Source organism: Sparus aurata, chromosome 6 (genome assembly GCF_900880675.1).
Source record: "Sparus aurata chromosome 6, fSpaAur1.1, whole genome shotgun sequence".
In the NCBI taxonomy this organism is placed as follows: domain Eukaryota; kingdom Metazoa; phylum Chordata; class Actinopteri; order Spariformes; family Sparidae; genus Sparus; species Sparus aurata.
In genome coordinates this window covers 1,834,458-1,859,827 of record NC_044192.1, presented here as the reverse complement: position 1 = coordinate 1,859,827, position 25,370 = coordinate 1,834,458, and the positions used below count along the sequence as shown (strand labels likewise).

The window sequence follows — 25,370 nt, the reverse complement described above, 5'->3', positions numbered from 1 at the left end:
CTGTCTCTGAGAAGTGTGGTTGAATTCCCTCAGAGCAGCTAAGATGCTAACGTTAGCCTGAGCTCTGGTTCACACACAGTAAGTTTCAGATGTGGAAGTCGTGAGCAAGGCTTTTATTTAACGCTGCATGTAGTCACAGTCGAGTTAAATCGTGTCCAGCTTTCTTCAGATTCCACATCCACACGTCTTTTCCTGGAGGTTATAAGTGAAATGTCTTAAACGCCACGACAGAGACGCGGTGGGTTCAAACCCGTTGGTGACCTCAGCTGCAGACGCTTCCTCTCTGCTCGGACTCCCCTGACCCTCCTCTAACACTGTATTGTGTTCGTAAAGCTCGCGGGGGAATTGAACCCGTCCAGAAGCTGATCCAGGATGTCGACACAAAAGCTCTGGAAGTCTTTGAAGTCTGAATCCGTCAGCTCACCTCAGACCGGCTCGTCTGCTCCGTGTGGTCTGCTGTGATCCTGCTGACGACACGAGTCCCGACAGAAACACTTTGTCTTTAAGTTTTCAGTCATTTTAATGCAGAATGTCACATATTATACCTTTAAAGTGAAACTCTCGCCAGAAAGCAACTGAGGCTTTATTTGTGAATGTATATGAGTCAAACCTTCATGTAAAAGCATAATTACGATGAAAGAGGCACTTTTAAGATTTACCGTGTTGTCGTTTTCAGGTCAAACTCATTTTCAATGGGAGTGCTACGGGCACTTTTACGATAGCATCAAAATCTCTATGTTTAAAACAGTAAGAAGTCTCGACACAACATGAAACTTTGCTGGTAGTATCACCAGGGTCTCTACACATGAACACCAGCATTGAGAACATTGTTTGTGTACACAGAGTTTACTAAAAAGAAGCTTTTTGAACAACTCACGTTAGCAGTAGCTTGTTCTGCTCGCCGCCGTCCTGGCAGACAAAAAGTGTCATAAAAATGTGTATCGACAGAGTTGTGTGAATCTTTTTAAAGAAATTTTTAGAGTTAAATAAACCTCAATTAATGTGTGAAGGTTTAATATGAACCTCAGGTCAGTCGCATGTTTATAGAGATAATCTGCAGCTGCTGAAGTTTCTCATGATTTAAAATAAAACGATGAGCACAGCAGAGGAGCAACAAGACGGCTGTAATCTGTGTCTGATAATTACTTAATCCCTCTGTGGCAGATGGAGGTGTGTGTGTGTGTGTGTGTGTGTGTGTGTGTGTGTGTGTGTGTGTTGTATAGAGATTAAGACATATGCTGATTTATTTCCAGGTTAAAGGACTCGTTCGTATATTCCAGGGAACACATGCTGTATGTTATCTTTAATCAATACGTAGATATTGATCCCTCCTGGTCGTGACTGTATGTGGTCTTCATTATGCAGAAGGGAAAGGTGCAGGTAGAGACAGAGCTCTCAGGTGAATTGGGGTTGTAGCCTCCATGTAACACGGTACCAGGGAGACGGAGAGTCTCGGGGGAGGACAGCGAGGAGCAGGAGGAGAGGGAGGTTTTCCATTTCACACATGATGTGAGCAGACGGCTGGAAAACATTTCTGCTGCTGAACTTTCACTGACGTCTAAATCTCATCAATATATTCTTTAATTCTGTTGTTGTTAATATGTTCTGTGACACGTCGTGTGAGGAAAATTAAACACGACTCATTTAATCAGCAGATCAACACTGTGATCAATACAATCAATAACATTCAGCTCAGTGGAAGATTCAAAATGATGTTTTCATGTTTTCAGAGGGAGAAAAAGACAAAACCAGAGTCAGTGTGAGCGAGACCGGAAGTTCTGGTTTCAAAATAAAAGCACAAAACAGCAGGTACATCAGCAAACAAGGAAACATTTCTGTTTCCTGCTGTTTTAATTCTCCTCATCTACATTTTGGAAACAAATACTGTCGTTTTTACTCCATTAATCACTAGTTACTTTTCTGATTACACGTTTCATTAAAGCCAAAGTTGTATAAATTCTTTAGATTCATTTATTTGATCAGAAACATGCTGAATATTGGATCTGATTATTTGCCAAGCTGATAATCGATGGATCGATAACATCCAGTTTATACGTGTACAAATGATTTTACTGGAACTTTTGATACTTAAATATATTTAATAACAGATCATTTGACACTTTTTTCTCAAGAACTGTGAGTTTTGGTGATATTTTATTATATCAAACAGCTTGACTTTAACTTGAGTTTGATTTTTAACAACCTTTTTCTTTTTTTTACAACACTGAAGTCTCTGATACAGTAAAACAGGTGAAGTTACCTGCATTCAATATCAAAAGTTACAAAACTGTTTCTACTGATGCACGATAAACTATAAACTGCACTTTGACAAATACCTGAAATATATTTATACTCCATGAAACTTGGAGTTTGTGACATATTCTGAATTTTTTTGATTTTCTATATATTTGGACGAACGGGCCGACTGCAAACACAACAAACTTATAAAACTCATTTTAATAATTCTGTGTCTTGATGTTGATCTCTTCAGGTTTTACATCAGACTCTGAAACAGTCAAAGTAATAATTTTATGTTTTATAGAGGAAGGAAAGAGACGCTGCCTCAAATATCCTCAGTGCCTTTTATTGTTTTACAGGTCTGGAAATGTTCATAATAACTTTATTTTGAAAATGTTGCAACAGGAAGTAGCTCGTATGTTGTGAACTGGTTGGCTGGACAACGGAGAGACAGGAGAGGGAGGAGGAGGATGAGGAGGGGGAGGAGCCTGTCACGTTGGAGACCAATGACAGAACAGGTAGCAACAGGTGAGCGCGCGCACACACACACACACACACACACGCAGGCCCGCGGTGTGTGCGGGGCTCCTGGGATCTGATCCAGTCCGACATGAAGCGGAATTAGAGAAGCGAGGACCATTTCACCGCGTCAGCGCCTCGGAGGAGCAGAGCAGTCCCGGACCTCTGGATTAATAGATTATCATTAATATTATCGATCCGGACTGTGCGCGGCTCTGCGGGACGCTGCGGGTTCACCTGCCTGTTGTGTCACACTGACCTGATTACAGATTATTGATCGGCTCTGATCCGCGCGGCTCGTTAATCCCTCTGAGCAGAATGTTTCCTCGGAACCATCTCAGTTGGACCCAGATCTGATTCTCGGGTTATTTCTCACCGCAGGATTTTGTTCGGGTCGTTCGGAGCGAGACTTTAACAAACTCATCCCGGGGCTGCTGACCGAACCGGCACCATGATCAGCTCGGAGGGCCTGCGGCCGGCCTCGTCCGGCAGGAAGCCGCTGGGCAAACTGGCGTCCCGGCTGGAGGAGGTGAAGAACCCGTGGCGGCAGGTCTCCACGCTGGAGCTGAGCCACAACGAGGCGGCCCGGCTCGCCACGGACGCGCTGCTGGAGCACGGAGAGAAGGAGTACCGCCGGGTTCTGAGCGAGGAGCGGGAGCTCAACTTTCTGTCCCCGCTGGAGGTCCGGTACATCACCCAGCATGCGGCCAAGGCGTGCAGCCCGGAGAGCAACGGAACCGGCCCCAACGACCGGGACTTCGGGGACGGGGACGCCGTGTCCGAGCTCACCTCCGGGACTTACTTCCCCATGATGTCCGACGAGGAGCCGCCGATGCTGGAGCTCGGCTGGCCGGACGCCCCGGCGCGGTACGGACCGTCAGAGACCCAGATCTACTTCCAGAGGGACAAGTCTCACAATGTGAAGGACCTGATCCGGTCCCTGATCAACAAGGCCAAGAAGGTAAGACGGCACAAAGTCCAGAGAGACACCTGAGGACGCGTCAGGGTCCTTTAAAGGAGCAGTCCGTAGTTCTGGAGAATTCATGTTAATGAGATCTTCATCAACTAAATAAACAAACTGAACTTAAAGGACAACACTCTGTTTACATGTGGCGGACCCTGCCACCTCTCTAACCTCACACAGTGTTCTGGGACCTTCGTTTCCTCTGAGAGCAGTTTGTTTATTCACTGATAGACGAATAGATGTTTCTGAGAGCTTCACATGAGTTTAAATTCTGTTGGAGGAGATAAAACACGTCTCACTTTGTTGATCTTCTCTCTTTAATCCACGTGAAATAAAGACCCAGTTCAGTTCTGGCACGCTGATGTCGTCTGTCTGGTTCAGTACAGTTAAACAAACACTAATCAATCAGTTAATCAATGACAGGATGTGGGTCAAACACACACGGAGCTGTTTTGGTCCAGAAGCTGCTGAGCTAAAAGGCCTGATCGATGATTAATGAGTTTAACTGCCTTCAGTCGTTATGTATCGCTCACAGTGACAGTATCGATGAAGAGGAACGAGATTAAAGCTCCACAATATTAATAAATTAATTATTATCACAACTTTATTAAGTTTGTTCTTCAGTGTGCAGAATGAGTTCAGAGTTCATCAGCTGAAGGAGGAAAGTTTCTGTGACTTCTCTTTTGGTCTTAGTTTAACAAATCTACGTGATTTTATGACATCATAACTTCTCTGGAGCCAATCACGGTCCAGTATTCACCTGAACCGAGTTCTGTCAGTGCAGCAGCTGTGATCCTCGTTCCTTCTCTTTACTGCATCCAAAGTGTTAAAACAGTAAAGTAATAAACAGTAAAACAGTTTTATAGAAGTGAAATAACAGTAAGTAAGTAAAGAGATCCAGCAGAGTGTCGATGTTCTGGATCAGAACAGAACAACATCGTGTTCCTGATGACATCATCACGTCTCCTGCTGTCAGCTGGGAGTTTTCTTGTTTTTCACCTTCCACCTGACTGCGTTCATTCCTCCCTGCAGCGGTTTCCACCCGGTTTGCTTACAAACAAATGCAGCAGGCCCGACCCGACCCGACCCGACCCGACCCGACCCGACCCGGCCCGGCCCGGTCTCCTGCCTGCTGTCATGTTTGATCAGCTCTTATCTCCATCTGAGCTCGAGGTCGGCAGCTCACTCTGTCACTCATTGAACAGCCGACCTCGGGTCACAGATTAGAAACGTTTCATCATCTAATCAGCGGCTTTAGATCCCGAGGAGACACGAGAGAACGTTGTGTGTCTCTGTGGTAGTTGTGTCTCCATGTTGTTGTCTTATTGTCTTCATGCTCTGTCTAGTTGTTCTCTGTTGTTGTGTTGTTGTGGTCACTTTGTGTGTCTCTGAGCTCGTTTGCATCTCGTTTTGTGCACCTCTGTAGTCATTTTGCATCTTTCTGTCTTTCTGTGTATTTTGCATTTCTTTGTCGTCTTTGTGAAACCTCATTTTGTGTGTTTCTGTGGATATTTGCATCGTTTTGTGGTTTTACGTCTCTGTGGCAGTTTGTGTCTCTTTGTAGCCGTTTTGTGCAGATGTGTTGTGATTTTTGCATCTGTTGTAGTTCTGCATCTCTCTGCAGTCGTGATTCGTCAGGCTCGTTCAGAAATCCATCTGAGAACGTGACGTAAAAATAAAGCAACTCATTTCTAACCTATATGAAGTTACTGACTGTTTATCAGCTCTATAATTCAGAACCGTTGTGACTTTAAATTCTGAGTTCAGACTGAATGTTCCTGATCGCTGATCTGACCAGACAGCAGCTCAGTCAGAGACACATTCGGCTTCCTGGCAGACAGTCGAGCATCACGCTGCTCATGAGTCACCGCCGCGTCCACAGACACTTCCTCCTTCTCTATGTGTGACTTGTTTCATATGCATGAACAGCGAGTCTGCTGCTGCTGCTGAAGATGAAATCTCAACGGTTCTGATCCTGCAGGAACTCCTCTGTAAAAGGCAGAAACACAACGATCAGAGAGCTTTTTCCCGGCAACATGTCGGTGACTTTGACCTGTTTCTCACAGGTTTGTGCCGAGTCAGCAGAGCGGGGATCAGATGACACTCTGAATGCAGAGCATCAGTCAGTGATAGCTGCTAACAGAGCTGCACATTTGTTCAGTGCACCAATCTGCAGGTCACATCACAGCGCCTCGCACAACATCTGAACTATAAATGTGTTTTGTTGTGACGTCCTGGCTGTTTGTAATCAGGTTGGAGTTTCAGACTACTAGAGAAACTCCTCAGCTGTCAGGTTGAGCAGGACTCGGCTGATCAGAGAACAGAAGTCATCAGCTGCACATGAAGCGTCTGGACGTGTCGCCTGATGGGATGATGATTAAACTGCAGCTCGGGACGGATATTCAGTCCAAACTCAACAGGTGTTCTGTTTGTTTACATCTGAACTCAGCTCAAGTCTGATGCAGTTAACGTAGATCCTGGATTTAACCAGACGTGTATCCCCGACATAGACAGGAGGTCCGTAACTTATAGTGCCTTTTCACCAAAAACACAAACCAGGACATCATTTCTAAATCTTTGTCTCAGGTCTCAACAAGTCCTGCGTCGGGTTCAGGTTGTTCTCTCAGAGTTATTCAGAGAGCTGCAGACTTCCGGCTCCCCGTCGTCTAAAACACCCCCTCAGCTGGAAGTTGCTAACAAGATCCGCAGACTTGGAGAACTTCCTCTCGGGTCAGTTCCCGGGAGGCCACCAGCTCCAGCGGCGTGACCTGCAGGCTCCTTCGCTCGCTGTTCTCAGATAACAGGACAATATCTGGATGTGAGCTGCTGCCTGACGTCCATTAAAGAATCCTGCAGATGTTCTCACAGCAGGTTTAGGTTGCTCCCCCTGATCTCCTGTGTTAACGGCTAATTAATCATCTTTTAAATGATTTTATCAATTTGGAATAATTCAGAGAAGAAGTCTTCCTGCTGACAGCGGCTGATGTGCAGCTGATCACTGTGTGCTGCTTCTTTTAGTTCTCAGATGTGGTTCGACTCTGTCGGCCGTCTCGGTGTGTTATTGATGACACGTGTTCTCCGACGCGTCTGCACACAGCGAACACATTCTTCATGTTGCATAACTCAAACTGCATGAAGCACTTTGATTTTTAAAGTGCATGTAAAGACTTGATTTGTTCGCAGTGTGTTTAATAAATATGTGCCGGCCTCTTTTAGTTGCTCATGTTGTGCATTTTCACGTTACCACTAACGGTGAACAGACCCGGGGCCTGGCCGTGCTGCAGGGCCCGGTCGTGCTGCAGGGCCCGGTCGTGCTGCAGGGCCCGGTCGTGCTGCAGGGCCCGGTCGTGCTGCAGGGCCCGGCCGTGCTGCAGGGCCCGGTCGTGCTGCAGGGCCCGGCCGTGCTGCAGGGCCCGGTCGTGCTGCAGGGCCCGGTCGTGCTGCAGGGCCCGGTTGTGCTGCAGTACGACTCTGGAGTCCTGACAGGTTTCTGGTCCTGAACTTCTGAGCAGCTGAGCTGAAACTTTTTACCCTGGAACCTCAGAACAGGTTGATCAGGACATGTTGTGTTCAGGAGCTGTGTTGTCTTGTGTTTTTGAGTTATTGAGTCATAAATCCTCAACAGCACAAATTTTGCAGAGTCGTAATTAAACCTGTTCTGTTCACGATAGCAGAGCCCGGAGAGGTTCTTCTCTCTGCAGAAGACTTTCTGTTGGTCGAACGGTTTCGTTCATAAAAAGGCTGAATGATTGAATGAAATACAAAACGATTATATCAGCAATTTATTTTAAGTATGATCAATCAGTCGACTAGACAAAGATGAAAACACAGTTCCCCAGAGCTCACGGCCCAAAACTGCAGAAAATCCTCATGTGAGAGGCTGAAACCTGAAAATGATCAGTATTGATTAGAAATTGACTTAAAGGAACAGTTCGTCCACAAATGATGTCATCATCTCCTCCTCCTGATTATATAAAGTCAGGTGAAGTGTCAAAAAACATTTCAGGAGCTTCACAGTAAAACAGAGTTGCAGCGTTCTGCTAAACAAACTGAAATGTTGAAAAGAGAACTAACTAACTAACTAACTAACTAACTAACTAATAGCTATGAAAAATTACCAAAAAACCAACTGAAACTATCATTAAATGTCTCCGTACAGCTGGTCCGGTGTAATCCCAGTCTCTGTGACGTTATTTAAACCTGCATTCACACTTTCAGTTTAGCAGCTAAAGTTCAGATTTTAGTTTCAAAAAGGTCGTAAATAATATAAATAATGAAAAAGCTCCAGAAATGTTTTTGGACAGAACTTCAGCTGGCGAGGAGATAATGTAGATGCTGAACTTTCACTTTAAACAGTGAATCACTTAAAGATTATTTTGTGCTTACTGCATGTATTTACTAAACCTTTCATCCCTACATATCATCACACAGAACTTTCTCAGTGATTGGATCCTGTTTCCTCACATTCAGTCTATCAGTACCATGTCAGTGTAGCTCTGCCGGTGTCGGCGCTGTGCCATGAAGAAGCCCACTCTCATGAAATGTTGATGCGGCGCTGCGAGCTCACGTCTCTGGTGTCTCCCTCTGCTGCAGGTGATCGCGCTGGTGATGGACGTGTTCACAGACGTCGACCTGATGTGCGATCTGATGGAGGCGTCCAACAAGCGGCGGGTTCCCGTCTACATCCTGCTAGACGAGAAAAACCTCGACTACTTCACAGAAATGTGCTCGGCGCTGGACATCCAGAACTCACACCTGGGCGTAAGTACAGCTGATACAGAGAGTTCTGATGCAGGGAGGCCAGAACCAACAGAACACAGCGTTCACACAGACGAGCTCGGGTTCACACGCTGTAAAGATCCGTTAGATTATTAATATAAGAGATTCCAGCGAGGGAAGATGTGTTGAAGCCTGTGGTGACCCTTTAACTTTAAATACTTTATGAGGAAATTCCTGCACAATGATGTTATGACATCATCATCATCATCATCATCATCATCATCATCATCATCATCATCATCATCAGTCTCGGTTGTGATATTTTTAACATTGTACCTGCTGAACATCAGCACGTATCGTCACTGTTAGCATGTTAGCGTGCTGGTGTTAGCATTAGTTAACTTTAATAAGGGCAGCTGCTAACGATTATTATCATTAACGATCATTAACAGTCTAATATGTAAAACGGTGTCTGCCCGGGAGTCAGATTAAACATTCAACCATCTTTCTCCAGAATCTCTTTGTGCTCATGATTTCAGTCGATGTCACACTTTTGTGAAACGGGCTCATCAGAACCTCCTGAAGCCCAAAGTGACGACTTCATGTCTTCTTCTGTCAGACCGACGTTCCAAAAACCCCCAAAGACTCTGAATTAACTGTCAGAAACGACAAAGTCCAGCAGCAGATCTTCACATTGAAGGAGCTGGAACCAGACGATCGGTTCTCTGGATCGTTAGCGATGAATTCTGTTTTGATGGATGTGTCGCTGCAGCTCCGTCTCAGTGTGAGCGTTTGTGCAGCATATGTTTCTCCACACTCAGCCTCTAGAAGTCACACTGGAGTGTCAGAGAAGAGGAGAACATTCAGCAGAACTTCATAGTGTTTGTAAAAGTGGGACGTGCTTCATTTACTGTGGCAGGTTTCACTTCAACCTTTAGTTTGTGTTGTTTTTCCTCCTACGGCAGTAAAAAGTGTCGAGTCCTTCAGCAACGTAATCATTTATATTCTCCCTGTGAGTGAATCACTCCAGCAGGCAACATTACTGAATATGAGACGTTAACAGGAGTGAAGATAAATCCTCTTTTTAATCCCAGAAGTTAAAAAGTGATCTGCTCAGAGCAGAATCTGATGAGACTCCCGGTGTTTGTTCCTCCAGAACTTCTGGATCTGCACCGACTCTCCTCCAGAACTCACAACCCTCTGCAAACTTCTTTACTTCTGTTCTGATTAATCCTCCAGTGGCAGAGATTAAATATAATGCTCTTAACTCTTTTAACAGCGCACTGAATTAAACTCAACCAGAGGCCGACTGAAAGGAAGCAGTCGGTTTCACACATGAACATTTACTGAATATTTAAACTGTAGAAACTCTGTTGGAGTGGAAGATAGAAACGTTTTCATCCGTCTGTTGCAACAAACTACTGACTGATTCTGCTACTGAAGCGGCTGAATGTTGTTTCTATGTGAATCTGTTCATGTTGCAGCAGGAGGAAGTTTCTCATTATTGTTTGTTTTGGTGGATTTTTGCTTGTTTGCTATAAATTTTAAATACTGTCGATGAGAATCAGACTGTCAGGTCTGATTTTCTGATTTCTGATAACTGAAATGTTGTGTTTCTTCTACGAGTCTTCGCTTGTGTATCTGTGTTTCTAACAGTCATGTGTGTGTGTGTGTGTGTGTGTGTGTGTGTGTGTGTGTGTGTGCAGAACATGCGTGTTCGCAGTGTGTGCGGGGACACGTACTGCACCAAGAGCGGCAAGAAGTTCACCGGTCAGGTTCTGGAGAAGTTTATGATCATCGACTGTGAAGAGGTCATCGCCGGCTCGTACAGGTCAGTGACACACATACACACACACACACACACACACACACACACACACACACACACACACACACACACACACACACACGCTTTGTTGCTCACTCTGTTTTTTATATCACGACTGGATAAAAGTTGTAATTATTTATTAATTGAAACTGTCCGTTGTTGAGCTGAGATACTTCAGGTTCCTGTTCCTGGTTGGAGTCATTGAACGCACCTCCTCAGGCACTTTTCTCTACTTTCTGACAGTTTATTGAATCCTCAGAAAAATAATCAGCAGGTATTTGATAGGTAGAGAAACACTAGATCTATTTTTACCAGAAATCAGAGACACAACGTGACGAGTGAAAGAAACCTGAACGACAGGAGAAGCTGCAGGAAGAGATATTAAATATATTTAATTAAAGTCTTCCCCGTCTCTGTGCACTGAGACGAGCCTCTGCAGCCGTCGTTGTTCTCAGCTATCAGTCGTACTCGTTGAGTGTGTGTAGCTGTAATTACAGGTATTACTCAGGTATTCTCATAACAGTTTCAAATACCGCCGTCAGCTCCACGTCGACCGCAGCTCAGTCACGTCTCTGCACAGCGCCGGCTTTGTTTCACAGCTTATCCACACACACACACACACACACACACACACACACACACACACACACACACACACACACACATTTGCCTCTGAGCTCAGCCGGTTTCCTCCTGCAGCTTTCGTGCTTATCAGGAGGGATGCAAAGTAAATGTCAGGCTGCCGATCGTGAGCTGCGGTGAAACATTCACTCCGTGCTCAGACGTGTTTTCCCTCCGTGTTCTGAACGTCTCGGTCTGAGTCTGAGTCCACCTACTCGTCTTCTTACAGCTGAAGTCAGTCGGTGTGTTTCGTTCCGGGCTGCTCCCAGATTTAAATTACTGCAACGTTATCCTGACCAACAGAACCAACCAGCTGCAATGTGCCAACTTCTAAACAGTTCTGGGACATGCAGGAGACAGATTGTGTTATAAAGATGTTGTATATTTACTGATAACGTCACGGAAACAAAACACAAGTTAACTTTTAATGTAGATCGTCGTTCACCAGTTAAATGTCTTTAATCTTAGAATAAAGTATCATAGAAACACTGAAGATGTTTTGATGCGATTGTATCGTCTCTCTGTTGACATTCAGTCAGGATGTGTTTTTATTTTAGCGCCGTGCTGTTCAGTTTGTCACCATCTTCATTTTAAGAGGCGTCGTGTTTATAATCAGAGCTGCAGCCACTAAGATCATCAGCATCAGTGAGATCTGAGCTCCATTAGCTCTGACTTGTTTCTTCGTCTCCTCAGTGAGTTAAATCATGTAATAATTTTATACTAATTATAGTATATTAAAAGAAAGAAAGGACAAAATTATAGAAGCTTCTTGAGTAACAGTTCCAATTCTCTACAGTTGTCGTCTTCGTCTTCAGTGACGATGACGGACAAATAAACGCGTCCTGTTTTTATAATTAATACTTTAAAATCCTCGTTTGTGTGTGTCTGTGTGTGTGTGTGTGTGTGTGTGTGTGTGTGTGTGTGTGTGTGTGTGTGATGTACCAGTGAAGCTGCGAGACAACTGCTGCTGTCTGATTTTAACAACTCGGTGTCCCGAGCGGAGCAGAGCGAGTGTTGATGTCCTCGTTGCACTCATTTTATTTATTAATCATAGTCGTAAAGCACAAACCACATTTACTGTTTGACATTCTGAAGTTCGCTCTCGTCTCGTGTGTGAACCTCTGGTGGAGCTCGGAGGAACGAGGTCACTGTACGATTTTACAGCAGATGGTAAAATGTTCAAACAGCTGCAGAAACAGCTTGAATCAGACTGTTTCTGAAAGACGACGGTGACATCGAGCTTCTTTGTGTCCAACTTTGGATGAAGCTGTTTCACACACGGATGCATCGGAGCGTGAAATGTAATCTCTCTCCATCCAGCATTCACTTCTTTGTCCGTGAACACGTGTTCGCGTTGAAAAGCAGATTAAACCGGTTTCATGCAGCGGAGAAATCATCGAGATCAAACTTCTCTGATGCTCTTTTCTGATAACTGATCGCATGTTTCTGAGAAATCAGATGCGGGCGGCTGATAGTAACTCAGTACATCAGTGTAAACAAGTCAGATCAGTTTTATTTGTGTAGCCCGACGTCACAGATCACAGTTTGTCCTCAAAGCGTTCGCAGCCGAAGATAAACTCAGTCGTCTCACCTGGTTTCCACACAGCTCTGTGTTCCTGCAGGACCTCCGTCATCTCTGATGTGTTTGTGAAACTCTTCATGGTTTCAATCCGTCGAGCAGTTTTTGTGTAATCCTGCCGACAAACCCACAAACAAACGGACACTGATTATAACATATTGTCGCTGGCTGAGGTGATAATGTGTGAAGACGAATGAGCCTGTGAGGTGTGAAGCCAGTTCAGTGAAGTTAAATGTGACGCAGCTAGCATGCGACCAACGTTGGCTAAATGTGCTGTGGAGCTCTTCACTCCTCACTTCTATTGTTCCTCTGTTGAGGCTGACATGAAGCTGGCACAGGTGTGTTACCTGCCTACATCATTTCTAATGAACGACTGACTATAAATCCAGCTTTGACTGCAGAGCCGCAGGTAGATCTGATTTGAGCGATGGCGTCTGAACTAAACCAACCAGCAGCTTGTATTCATGATGACTCAATTAAAAATTATTCACACATCCTTTCATCTTTTTACAACCAGCCAGCTGCCTCAGGTGTGTCTCCACCTGCACCTTAATTCTCTCTTTGTTTTATTTCATTTCCTGTCTCACCTCGCGTCCTCCTCTATGTGTCAGTGGTTCAGGTGTGACACGGCGGCTGCAGAGTGTTTCTGCTCAGAGACTGAGTGTGTTTCAGGTGCGCTGCGGTGGGTTGGGTCAGGTATGCAGGCCGAATGTCATCAGACTGAAACAGCTGACAGAGGAATGAAGGGCGCGGCCCGGATCGCTGCCAAAGTGCCTCAGGGCGGCAAATGTTGTCTTATCACCGGAGCGCACCTCTCCCTCCTCCTACGCTATCTAAAACATCCTGACTCTGATACTAAAACCCACAAATAAGCTGCTGTGCACGGTGACACCTGGGCAGTGCCGACTGCTGCACAGTGAATGATAAACACTGATTCACTGATATCGAGTCGATGATGTCAGATTTTATCTGTTAATCCAGAAGAAAGTGCAACAGGAGGCCGTACTTTACTTTAGTCCTTCTTTAGTCTTTTATAAACTCTATGTTGACGTGTAAGAAGTGTTTTGTAAAGCTACAAGTTAGTTGAAGGACTGAAATAACTTCCTACTAATACTTATGCAAACTTTATTATTATTATCAACACTACTGTTGCTGTTAACATGCTTTTCAATGGTTGAACGAGAATTAACAGAACAGCAATGATGCAACTAGAAATGGATACAAAAGAAATAATACAAAAGTCCAATAGAATAACATCACATGTTGATATTTCACTTTTCAAAACAAAAGAAGAAATTACTTCAAGACGAGTAAAAATCAAAAGATATGAAAAACCAGATTAAACTCTGTTACTGTGAGATAAACAAACATTTAAAGAAGAGTTGGTAAGTTATTCTTCTTTGTAGAAAATCTCTTAACATCTCGACAACAATCTGCTGCGTTCACAGTACACAGCCGATGTTCAGCGGCTAACCGAGTTAGCACAAAGCACACGGCCTCCGAGCCAAAGTACAGAGAGCAACACGCTCAGTGGCTAACCGAGTTAGCACAAAGCACACAGCCTCCGAGCCAAAGTACAGAGAGCGACACGCTCAGTGGCTAACCGAGTTAGCACAAAGCACACGGCCTCCGAGCAAAAGTACAGAGAGCAACACGCTCAGTGGCTAACGTTAGCACAAAGCACACAGCCTCCGAGCCAAAGTACAGAGAGCAACACGCTCAGTGGCCAACGTTAGCACAAAGCACACGGCAGTTAGGCGTAACTGTCGCGTCAGGTAGCATTTTCAAACCGAGGCCCGTTCACGACGGCCACTTCACTTGTGTTTACATGATTGTGTCATTTAAAAGAGTTTATTTTTATATTTATTGGATAAAAAAAGCTAAGAGAGCTTGTTGAACTAGAGAAGTAGATTTCTGTAGCTGGTTTCTACAATCTGGATAGGAATGATCTTAAAGATAACACACAATGTATATAAAACACTGTTAAACACAGCTGTGATGATACAGAACGAGTCTTCATAGTTAAGATTGTCGACAAATACTGAATATAAGTAAATATTTTAAAATATCATTTTATCGGCTTTCAATCAGTGTTTTACAAACGTTTATAATGTTTTTATTTATATTTTCTAAAAAAAGAGCTTGTTGATTTACAATCCACAGATTTGTTAACCAGATATATTTCTCAGTGTTACAGTCACAGATTCATTTCATATCTCGATCATGGATTTATGAACGGAGGGTGATTTTAAACGAGCTCTGCGGTAAGACGACTGTCTCCTCTTCACGACAAAGACAAACTTTATGATTGATGCATGAAGGCGTGCTCCGATCAGTTCCTCCTGACCAGAATTAATCTTCAGCTGAATGCCGTCCAACATCTCTGAGCGCTGAGTGATTTACCACCGAGAGCGGTCCTGCAGGTTCTGGCTGCTGCAGCATCACGCTGGCTGCCTCAGCACGCCTTCGCTGGCCTCCAAATGAGTTGCTTCCAGAACCAATTTTATAACCGCCAGATTTTGTTTTTCGTGCTGCGTGTGCTTTTAGGAAACCTTTCGTGGGATACTAATTAAAATTGGGTGTTAACTGAGAAACCGTCTTGGACAAGTTCGAGCAAACGGGCCTGACATGAAGAGGTGTAGCTGGAAAACGCAAATATTTAGTGCGTCAGCACGAAGCTCGTATCTGTCAAAGCACAACTCCTCCCAAAGAACCACAGTTATCAAGTTAGTGACTTCTTCTGATTCTGCTGAATGACTTGAGGGCTTCTGCAGGTGAATCATGTGAGCACTTCAAAATGTTCAGTCTGTTTTAGTTACGCAGCTCTGATGGTATTTGCATTAAAGGCCTCTTTCAATCATTCACTCTCTCATCAACTGATAACATTATAAAACTAGTTGGTACACTTTAAATGTTCAGCAAGGAACGTTTAAAAGTGATGCTTCTGTTTGAACTACAGAAGCAACCAGACCATCTGACAGAGGAATGTCTATATGTCTAATGTCTGGTTCTATAGTTGTTCTTAAAGCCCGTCACTGAGTCGGTTCATAAACTCAGAACAATGTTTTACGTGCTGAGGATGAATTCAGGCGCCTGAGGAGAGAAGCTGCTCTGTAATAATCCGACATAGACACAAATAGATCCGTTACCTCATCGATACGTAGCAACCAGAACCAGATCTGAACCACAGGAGGAGGAGGAGGTGCTCAGAGTGCTTCAGTCCACTCGGGGCGTCAGAACCAACAGAACAAAAGTTGATGGGAGCTTCTTTAAAGTGACACCAGATAACTTTTTATCTCTGAGAGTTTCCCAGTGTCAGTACTGTCGGTGCTGCTGTAGCAAAGACAACCGGATCGTTTCTGTTTCCCTCAGTCACAAATAACGTTAAACGTGAGCGTGCACAAAAGAAGTTTGGAGGCGTTTGTGTGGCTGTTTTTTAATAAAAACCTTGTTCTTCGTGTATCAAAATGTTCGTTGCTGCACCTTTTTAAAAAAAGTTCTGGAAGAAAAACAACCAAATCAGACTCCACCGTTGGATGACATCATCCTCAGCAAGCAACTGTACTTAAATACATGAAGCACAACTTACCTTTACAGTATATCATATAACACATATCAACGGTTTACCTTGGATAAGATGTAATAACTTCTGTTATCTCACTGTTATAAAATGCCGTCTCTTAATGATTCCCTCATCTTTATTCTTTTATTGGTCACTGTAACCTCACATGTCTCAGGCCTGCTGGGTAAAACGCTGCCTTCACTGCCGCTCAGACGTTTGTGTGATCGTACAGCTCGTAGTCTGAGAGCCTCGGTGCTGCTGCTGCAGCCGAGCGTCTTCAGTGTTCACGCTGATGAATCATCGCGGTGAATCATCAGCGTTCAGGAAATTGTTGAGGCCGATCTGCAGTTTAATCAGCCGGAGGTGGACGGAAGTAATCTGCATAATGAGAGTTGATGCTCTCGCTCACATTGTGTGTTTCATGATTTCCACTTTGATGCACTGAGTGACGTCAGGAGGGATTTCCTCCGCGCGCTGAAGGAAAACATGATGAATGTTGTTGTGTGCAGAGTAACGCAGGAGGGTGATGTCACTTCCTGTTCGCCTGCTTGTTCAGCAACATCATTAACACTTTTTGAAACACATGCGTTTGATAATTAATGATATTACACAGAATTCAGACATCTTCCCAGTTCATGACATGGATTTAATTATTTCTTCTTTTTCTTTTGAAACAATAATGTTTGCTGTTGTTTATTTCCGTCAGAGCCTCAGACTCTCTCACTCTGTGTCTCCTCTCCAGTTTCACCTGGCTGTCGGCTCAGGTGCACAGCAACATGGTGATGCATTTCTCAGGTCGCATCGCCGACAGCTTCGACCGCGAGTTCCGCTGTCTGTACGCCGACTCGCAGATCATCGACTGCTTCTTCAACGCGGAGGAGGAGGGGATGCCCTACTACCCCTCGTACCAGGCCATGATGGCCCCCGGCATGGGCATGGGGCTCGGCCCGGTCATGGGTCTGGACCTGCTGTCTGACAGGTACCGAGCTCGAGTCGCCTTGTTGAGATGGTTCTTGTGTTTGTTTTCTGGTTCGAGGGTCGACGGTGTTTCCTGCTGACTCCAGGACGCAGAGTCGCTCTGAGGAGTCGGTTCATGTTTCTGTCAGCAGATTAGTTTTTATTTCTGCACCATAAAATGTCAGACGGTAAAAATTGTCCAACACAGTTTCTGAGCGCTGAACTCTGATGTTCATTTTACGGCGACACAAAACAAGAAACAGCAAATCTTAAAATCTGAGAAGCTGATTCATTGAACAGCTGATTTATCGACTTATTGATTTTTGCTTCTTTAAACATCTCAGATTAATTATGTGTCTCGTGCAGTCGTCAGTGACTGATGTGAGTTTTGAGTAAACCAGACAGATTTTTAAAGGCCGGTAACAATATCGATATTTCAGAATGAGAACAAATAAGGATTATTTTTAATATGACAGTAACATTAAAGAGTTTTGCAGCAGAAGCTGTCTAACGATGATATTAATGTCCAGTTTATCTAAACTGGACAAAAAGTGTGACATTAACTTTAATTTGTATGATAATTTTTGATATCCAGTCGAATAAATGTAAACAAATAACTTCAGTAAAGCTTTTTTATTTCCTGATTTCTTCTGAATAACAAAATATTCCTTGAACAGTTGAAGCACTGACAGACAGGCTGGTCTACAACTAATGATAATAATAATAAATAAAACAATGATAAAGTTTATTATACAGATTAATTACAAATTAAAAACAACCAATTTCGCAGAAGTTACATAAAATGTAGAGAAAACAGACAGAAAGAAGTTTTTTAGTTTGAATCATCAGATTAGAAGAAAGTAAAGAAAACAGATAATCTGACCTGAACTCTTCCTCCAGCAGGCAGCGGGACCGGGTGTCTGAAAACTCCAGCAGCCAATCCAGTAACAGCGTGTCGAGCGTGAAGGCGGCGCCTGGGATGACCACGAACCCGGTGTACAAGGTCACCCAAGGTCACGACAAGAAGGAGCCCAACAACAACTCTCACCTGAGCCCGGAGAGGAGAGGAGGACCGACCCAGACGCCTCAGGGTCACATCACACCGGTACCACGGGTCACCGCCAACGGAGTAACCAATCACAGCCCGGCTATGGACCGACCGCCGCCGGCCTACGGTCAGCAGATGGGCATCGAGTGGAACAAGCCCAACCAGACGGACGTCAAGCGGTCGAATATCGGCGGCACTTCCTCCAAGTTCCAGGCTCTGGGTTTGTACGACCACAAATCGAGCCTGTTCTCCAGCAGCGGGTTCGTCCCCGGACCCCCCAACATGAACCTCAACCCCAAGACCCAGAGCCCCTCCCCCGTCAGCGACAGCAAGATCACCCCCAAGCAGAGGACTACCCCGAACCTGTTCCTCAACAAGTTCTCAGACCTCTTCGGCAAAGAAAAAGAGAGCTACAACTTCCGGAGGTCTCCGTCACCGCACGGCATCCCGTCCTGGGGAGGACCGGACCTCTCTCAAGCTGAGCCGGAGAGCCAGCAGAGCCCGCCGCCGCCGCTGTCGCCCACCGCGGTGATGAGCCGGCAGGACCAGAAACGAATGACTCTGGGTCACAGCAAGCTGGACCTGGTGAACCAGTACAACAAGATGAAATCCAAGCAGGTGTACAGCCGCTTCGAGCTCAAGTCCTCAAATTAAACTCGGACTTGTCGGACTTCCAGACTCTCTGTTCTTCCGTGGAGGTTTTTATAAAGTCGTCAGTCCTTCGTCTTCTTCCACAGTTCAGTGATGCCTGCTGGAAATGAAGCCATTGCAGCCATGTTGGCTCCTTCGACACAGTCACAGCGTTCGTCTCTGTGAGTCTTGAAACCGTATTGCCTCTTTTATAGAGCCGACCGACGCGGGAGCTTTGGGGCTGAAGCGGATGGAAGTAAACTAAATTCTGGTTTTGATATCAGCTGATATTTTTATTCACACAGAAACTATAAATAGATACTTCTTTTTTTTTACAATGATCCTTCAAATGTGGTTTGTAAAACACTCGAGACACGTCTGCAGGATATTTTACAGTTGAACAATGAATATGACGACAGAGCACTGACTGTAAACTTTAACAGGAATTTCATAATTAGAAATCTCCCCGTGTCGGAAAAACATTTATGCCGATACCGATTAACCTGTGATGATCCATCTTTCTGTCCGGGCCAAGACCGGCCGGGCTTTACACTTTCATAATGTGAGGAGGTTTCATGAGTGCAGGAGTGTTGTGACTCTTTGTCGGGTCGTAGTTTACAACAACACATGTTGTATAAAAGATATTAAACAGACAGTTCAACTCTACATGTCGTCTGAGGAGACGATCCGTGTGCCAGAGCTTACTGAACGAGTCCCAGATGATATTTTTAATCTTTTGATGTGAGGAACTATTGATTATAATCATGGTGCAGCAAATCTGCCTAAATTTTAAATTTTCAAGGGATTGAATTACTGGTTTTGCACATATTTACATGAGCGGAGGGCTTCTCCTGTGGTAAATGTTTGTGTGGTTTGTCTCAGTGACGCCCTTCAGCGAGGACACACATTTATAAAACAGGACTTTTACGCTTCGCATTATTAAGTTTTATATATCTTAAAAACTTTTCCATGAGCCTTGAAAAAGCTGCTGGATCCAAAACATTTTTGAGTAGTTATACGATAGTGATGATAGTTTAGAAACATATAACAAACTTCAGTCAGACTTTGACGTCAAACTCGGCTTTGGATCTCAGATTTTTACTGTCTTATGTTGTTTCGTACAAAAAAAGCTAAATAAATGTTTCTGTCTTTATAGTTAAACAGATTTAAAGCTGCCGGAATGTAAAGAAAACCTCGTCACCCTTTTCTTTCTTTCTTTCTCTCGTTCAGATCATTCCTGTAACACTCCTGTATCATAGTGTACATAACTTGTGCCTTGATCATCCTGCCTTAAGGTTTACAATCACATTGTAATAATTAATATCTCCGGTGACTTCAGATGAGTGTTTATTGAGGTACACACGCCTGTTTGAAGCCGCTGTCGCTGCAGGGAACAAAGTCTGTTGTAAATAAAAGCAGAAGCGCTGCGACTGTATTTCCTGGTGCTGTGTCATGTTACAATTCTGGGAAATGAGGTGTAAATATAGAAAACTGAAAAAGGCCTCGGGGCATTTTGAGGCGATCAGGTGGAAAATATTGTTTGTACAAAGACTGACGGCTGCGAGAGGAGGCCGGCTGTCGTTTCTTTCTTACAGAGGATCGTTTCCTCACACTGAACATTTTATACGTTAAACAGCTCTTTACTCAAACGTCTGCATGTAGACTGCTTATTAAAACACGTTAGATACGAGAGAGAAAGTGAAAGTCGACACGCCTGATGTCTCCTGATCTAATGTGGGCCCGGTGAGTGCAGCAGGGGTTCTGAAGGTCCACCTGAACTCAGCACTCTCACCTGTGAAGTTTTCATGACTGCATCTTCCACGTTTGTGTTGATGTCGTGTGACACACAAGGCGATTAGTTCGCAGCCCCGCGTGACGCTGGCGTAGATTTCCACCGCGGCACTACAGGGCTAAATAATCAGTGCTGACGTGGGAACTGGTTGTTGCTGTCGTCACCTGAGCAATAATGATCGACAGCGATCTGTTCTTTGTGTTTTTACTCTGTGTGAGTTGTTGTTTACTGCTCATTTCACTTTGTGTTGTTGTTGTCGTCGTCGGCGCCGCAGTCAGCCGGTTCATCCTCGTCTGTCCGACTGCATCTTGTTTCATATGTTGTAAATAAAACAGGAACTGACGGTTCAGGACTTTGGGTTATTGTTGAAGAAACTCTTCTGTAACTGAGTTGTTATTTTATTTTTACATCGTGTCATTTACTGGAGAATGTGAACTTTTTGTTTAAGTTGATCTTAATTTGTAAGATGAACAATTTAGGATTTTAATAAAAGAGAAAGTTGAAGTCAAGATTTGTTTGAAGTGTCGATGTTCTTCTGTTGTAGACGGTGAGAAATTAATCTTTATTAACGTGAATGTTTTGATTCCTGAACTCTTAATTAATGCGTGTATTTAAAGATGCAGGAGAAATCAGACCTGGGTGTTAAAACCAGATGATTCCTGCTTATTATAGAACTACTGACGCTGGTGATCTTCGGACTTTCCTCCAGCGCCACCAGGAAGATGTAGCGTCATGAGTTCTGAGACGGTAGATCTTCCCGTCCAGCACCATCATCACTTCAGTATCTCATGTGTCCAATATTCTGCAGAACTGATGTCATCATGTCTTTGTTCACGTGCTAATTAGCAAATGTTAGCTAACATGTTTAAATAAGATGGTGAACATGGTAAACATAACAACTACTGAGCATGAGAACACCTGTCATTGTTAGCATTTTAGCGTGTTAGCATGCCGATGTTAGCATTCAGCCGCCGTGTGGACGCAGATTCTTCATGTTTTTGAGGATGAAACATATTTTTGTCACTTTCAGATCTCGAGTCTTGACCTTTGAGCTTTAACATGCCACGTGTGTTGTGGGATTTTTTAAATTTGCACAATAATGAGGAAGAAATCTGAACGTTCCATCTTCTGCCCGCCTGAATCAGTACCGAGGTTAATATGTATCTTAACGGGAGACTTTAGACTTTAGAGATGTAACTATTAGACATAACTATGAAACTTCACCAGTTGATCAATGACACTAAGACTATTTGTTTCTGTGTCACAAGTTGTCTGATATTTTAAGTATAAAAATGAGGCCATTCATAATTAAAAATGCACATTGATTTTCATTGATTTATTTAAAAGATTTAAAAATCTAGTTTCATTGTGTTGACGTATTGGAGTCCAGAGGAAATTATATTATAAGATATTTATTTTTATCACTCCGTAAATAAGAAAATACATCAACAACCACTAAAAACATTATTAAATATATATGAACCTTTCTGTAAAACCTTCAGATTATAGACAGTAATAAAACTGTGACGTTTGGTGTTTGTAAGAGCAGCTGAAATAAAAATGGCTTTTAAAGATCTCCAGACTTTTCTAGAATTAAAAAGATGGAAACCATGTTTAATGTTCTAATTAAACTAAAAACTTACTTAAAGCTTAAATTAAAAGTTCATTAAACCTCCCAGCTGACAGAATGACTCGTCTTATCTGATATGAACGTGTGACAGCAGAACCGTGTTGTTGTTTCTAGCGGGTCAGTGTTGTGAGGATGTTTGCTGGACGGGTTTGGACCTGTGTGTCGGCACTTCAGCCTCGAGGATCAACTCTCCCCACCGAGCAGCCGTACGGTGTGTTTTCCTGTCAGGAAGTCCAGCCCAGAGGCTGCTGGGTCAAAGGCCACAGCACAAACAATGTGACAGAATAAAACCTGAACAATGCAGCGTCCAAGAAAACTGTCCTGCAAAAGTCCCAAAACTGGAGTCGCTTTATTCATCCTCACAGATCCAGAAGGAAACACAGAGACAATGGAAGCTTTTAAACGGGTCGCCAGCTTCTGTGTGTCGACACACATCCATACATCACACTCCTGTCACCAGAGTCCACATTACATTAATGTTCCAGGTCTCCAAAGCTGTCATTCTCTTTTATTTTGGCAGCTGATGGAACAAATGTTCTTGCTAATCAAATTTTATTTTGGCGGCTTTAATCTACAGGAGTCGCTGTCACAGTATGTCGGAAGTCGGCGGACAAGAATGAACATAACGTGAAGATGATTTTAAACATCAGCTCGTCTGTGAACACTCAGGAGAGTTAAACACGACTCGTAATGACAGAAAACACATGTTTTAGCAAATGTAATATATATATGCTTTAGTGGATCTCACAGTATGTTTCAGACATTTTTCATGGCAACTGTCCTCCAGGTTACGTCACATTCTGAGATCGACACTTCTCCACTGGCAGGACGGCGGCGAGCGGAACAAGCTACTGCTAACGTGAGTTGTTCAAAAAGCTTCTTTTTAGTAAACTCTGTGTACACAAACAATGTTCTCAATGCTCGTGTTCATGTGTAGAGACCCTGGTGATACTACCAGCAAAGTTTCATGTTGTGTCGAGACTTCTTACTGTTTTAAACAGAGAGATTTTGATGCTATTGTAATCATATATTCTCAGTCTGAAGAGAAACGCTGTGCTGACTGACTGCAGTTTCTCTCTAACTGTTCAGACGACAGCAGCAGTGGTCTGAAGACTGAAACATGAGCAGGGAAGCTTGTGTTACCTCGTCTGCCCTACAAACCACCTACAGACACACAGAACGGACATTTTAATGCTTTGTGTGTCAACTCAGGCGTATCAATAACACTCTTACACCATCAGTCAAAGGCTGAATCTGCTCCGTCACAGCAGACTCACATTGTTGCAGCGAGCTCGTGACTCAATAGATTCACAATGAGCTGAAACTCGAAGGTCTTTTTTTTACATGATTGCATCACTTAACATTGTTATGACTGAAATATTGATTAAAGCAGCAACATATGGCAGCATGGGTGGTGTCAGAAGATCAGCTGTTGGACCTACAGAATCTATTTTAGGAGCTGAAAAACCAGCCGACTGTCACGCCCAGTTTCTGAGCTGTGAGGTGTGAGCGCAGCACTCGGCAGTGAAAGACAGAAAATCCTGGCCGACGACCAGGAGACAACCTGTAAAACCCGTTACCATGACAACCCAGTGAAAACAACAGGGCATCCCGTAACCGAGGCAACGCGTCAAAACCAGTGAGCAGCGGCCACGACAGAAACACACTGAACCTCCATGAGAAACACATCAAATCAAATCAAATCAACTTTATTTAAACTGCACAAAACTGCCTTTACAAACTGCACAGTGAACGACATCCTCTGTCCTCCTCAGACCCTCGACTCAAGTGAGGAGAACTTCTTAACAAGAACATCTGATCCTGCGATATCGTGTCATGACTAAAGATCATCGTACGTTCTGTTGTGGTGCAAGACTTTCTGGTCGATTTAATCCTCATTTGCAATTCTAAGATGATCTGGTGATGTGAGGGGGTTTCAGGTCCAGTCTTTAACCACCCTGATGACATCACACATGTCTGATATTTAGGATTCAAAGTCTGGATGATAATGTCAGAACTTTTTTCTGAGCCGGACTTCAACAACCAATGAGAGAGGCTTCCACAGCTGATGGTGCTGCCAGGCAACAGGAAACTTTTATGGCTCTTGAAGCTAACGTTAGCTCCTGAGAAGACCTCTTCTCCTCACCCAGCCTGACCTGTTTCACCTCGCTGACGCACATTAGCTTCACTGCAGCAAGTTGTTGGGATTGTTCGGATCCTGCAGTCGGAGCCGGTGGCCTGGGAACATGTTGAAACACTCACACCAGACGTTAAATCTGCTGCAGCATCTCCTTCACAGTGTAACCTGACATGAGTCTCTTCACTCACACTGAGAGACACTCAGCTGGTGTTTTGGAGTTTTAGCCGCTGAGGATGATGATTGCGACCTGCAGACAGCTGACATGTACGTTAAACACTGATCTTCTTCTTCATACGATGTCGTGCTGTCGTCATTTAATCTTCTGTGTTTTCAGCTCAGTGTCAGTAACAGTGACTTCATCCCTGAAATCAACCGTTGGAGCGTCTCGAGGAGCGCCTGATTGTTGTGTACAGTGTGTTGATGTTATCGTCAGGATGCAGCGTTCTTCCTGCCGCTCAGGCCTATTTTCTGCTCTGTGTGTGTGTGTGTATCAGAACTTGAGTGTGTTTGTGTTTGTTCTTGGGCCAGATGCACGTGAAACTCTGTGCACGTGAGGTCAGTGAGTGTCCTTGATGGTCTGTGTTTTGTCCCTGAATACAGATATTTTTTACCTGATGCTGCTGCTGTGTGTGTGTGTGTGTGTGTGTGTGTGTGTGTGTGTGGCAGGAAGCCTGGTGTATTGTCCTCTCAGCAGCATTCTGGGACAAGTTTAAAAGTTTCTAATCTGGATTTAGCTCCGGACGCTCTCGGTCTTCAGAGAAAGAAAACAAGAGTTTCATAATCACAACAGCAACATTTGGTGACTCCACCGCTGCAACATGGTTCTTTAATAATTCAAGCGATGCTTCTTGTGCAGCAGATATTTTCCATAAACACAATCTGCTGACCGACAGAATCACGTGTAAAATGATTTAAAACACAGCTGTCTGCAGGGTTACAAATGAATGAAAAGTTTAAATCAACGAGAGAAAACAACAGTTGGAAAGGTGTCGAGAATTTCCATCCACACTCACTGTTTCATTTTCATCATTTGTTGCTTGTGGTTTGTGGATCTGCTGAACTCAGGTGGCAGGAGGCTGATTTGGAAAGTCGTTAGCTGGATGAAGCTCAGCTGGTCAGTCGGAGCTGTCCAGGCTGTAAAAG

General features: G+C 44.0%; 1 protein-coding gene across 2 annotated transcripts; it reads left to right on the top strand.

Moving 5' to 3' along the window:
* Nucleotides 1–2,789: 2,789 nt before the first annotated feature.
* Nucleotides 2,790–20,966, top strand: fam83c (family with sequence similarity 83 member C). Of its 2 annotated transcripts, none has more exons than XM_030421270.1 (5): nt 2,790–3,718; nt 8,315–8,482; nt 10,147–10,271; nt 16,773–17,009; nt 17,891–20,966. In XM_030421270.1, exons 1-5 carry the CDS (start codon nt 3,209–3,211, stop codon nt 18,687–18,689), a joined length of 1,839 nt encoding a protein of 612 aa, XP_030277130.1. In that variant the 5' UTR covers nt 2,790–3,208; the 3' UTR covers nt 18,690–20,966. The 2 variants fall into 2 exon arrangements, with proteins under 2 accessions (XP_030277130.1, XP_030277129.1); XM_030421269.1 differs by having other exon boundaries at nt 17,888–20,966.
* The last annotated feature ends 4,404 nt before the right edge of the window (nt 20,967–25,370 follow it).

Excerpts from the sequence above, each read along its gene's own strand:
- fam83c (XM_030421269.1), top strand. The coding sequence starts at position 3,209 with ATGATCAGCTCGGAGGGCCTGCGGCCGGCCTCGTCCGGCAGGAAGCCG. Across the intron at positions 3,719-8,314 it reads TGATCAACAAGGCCAAGAAG|GTGATCGCGCTGGTGATGGA; the intron begins GTAAGACGGCAC and ends CCTCTGCTGCAG. Across the intron at positions 8,483-10,146 it reads TCCAGAACTCACACCTGGGC|AACATGCGTGTTCGCAGTGT; the intron begins GTAAGTACAGCT and ends GTGTGTGTGCAG.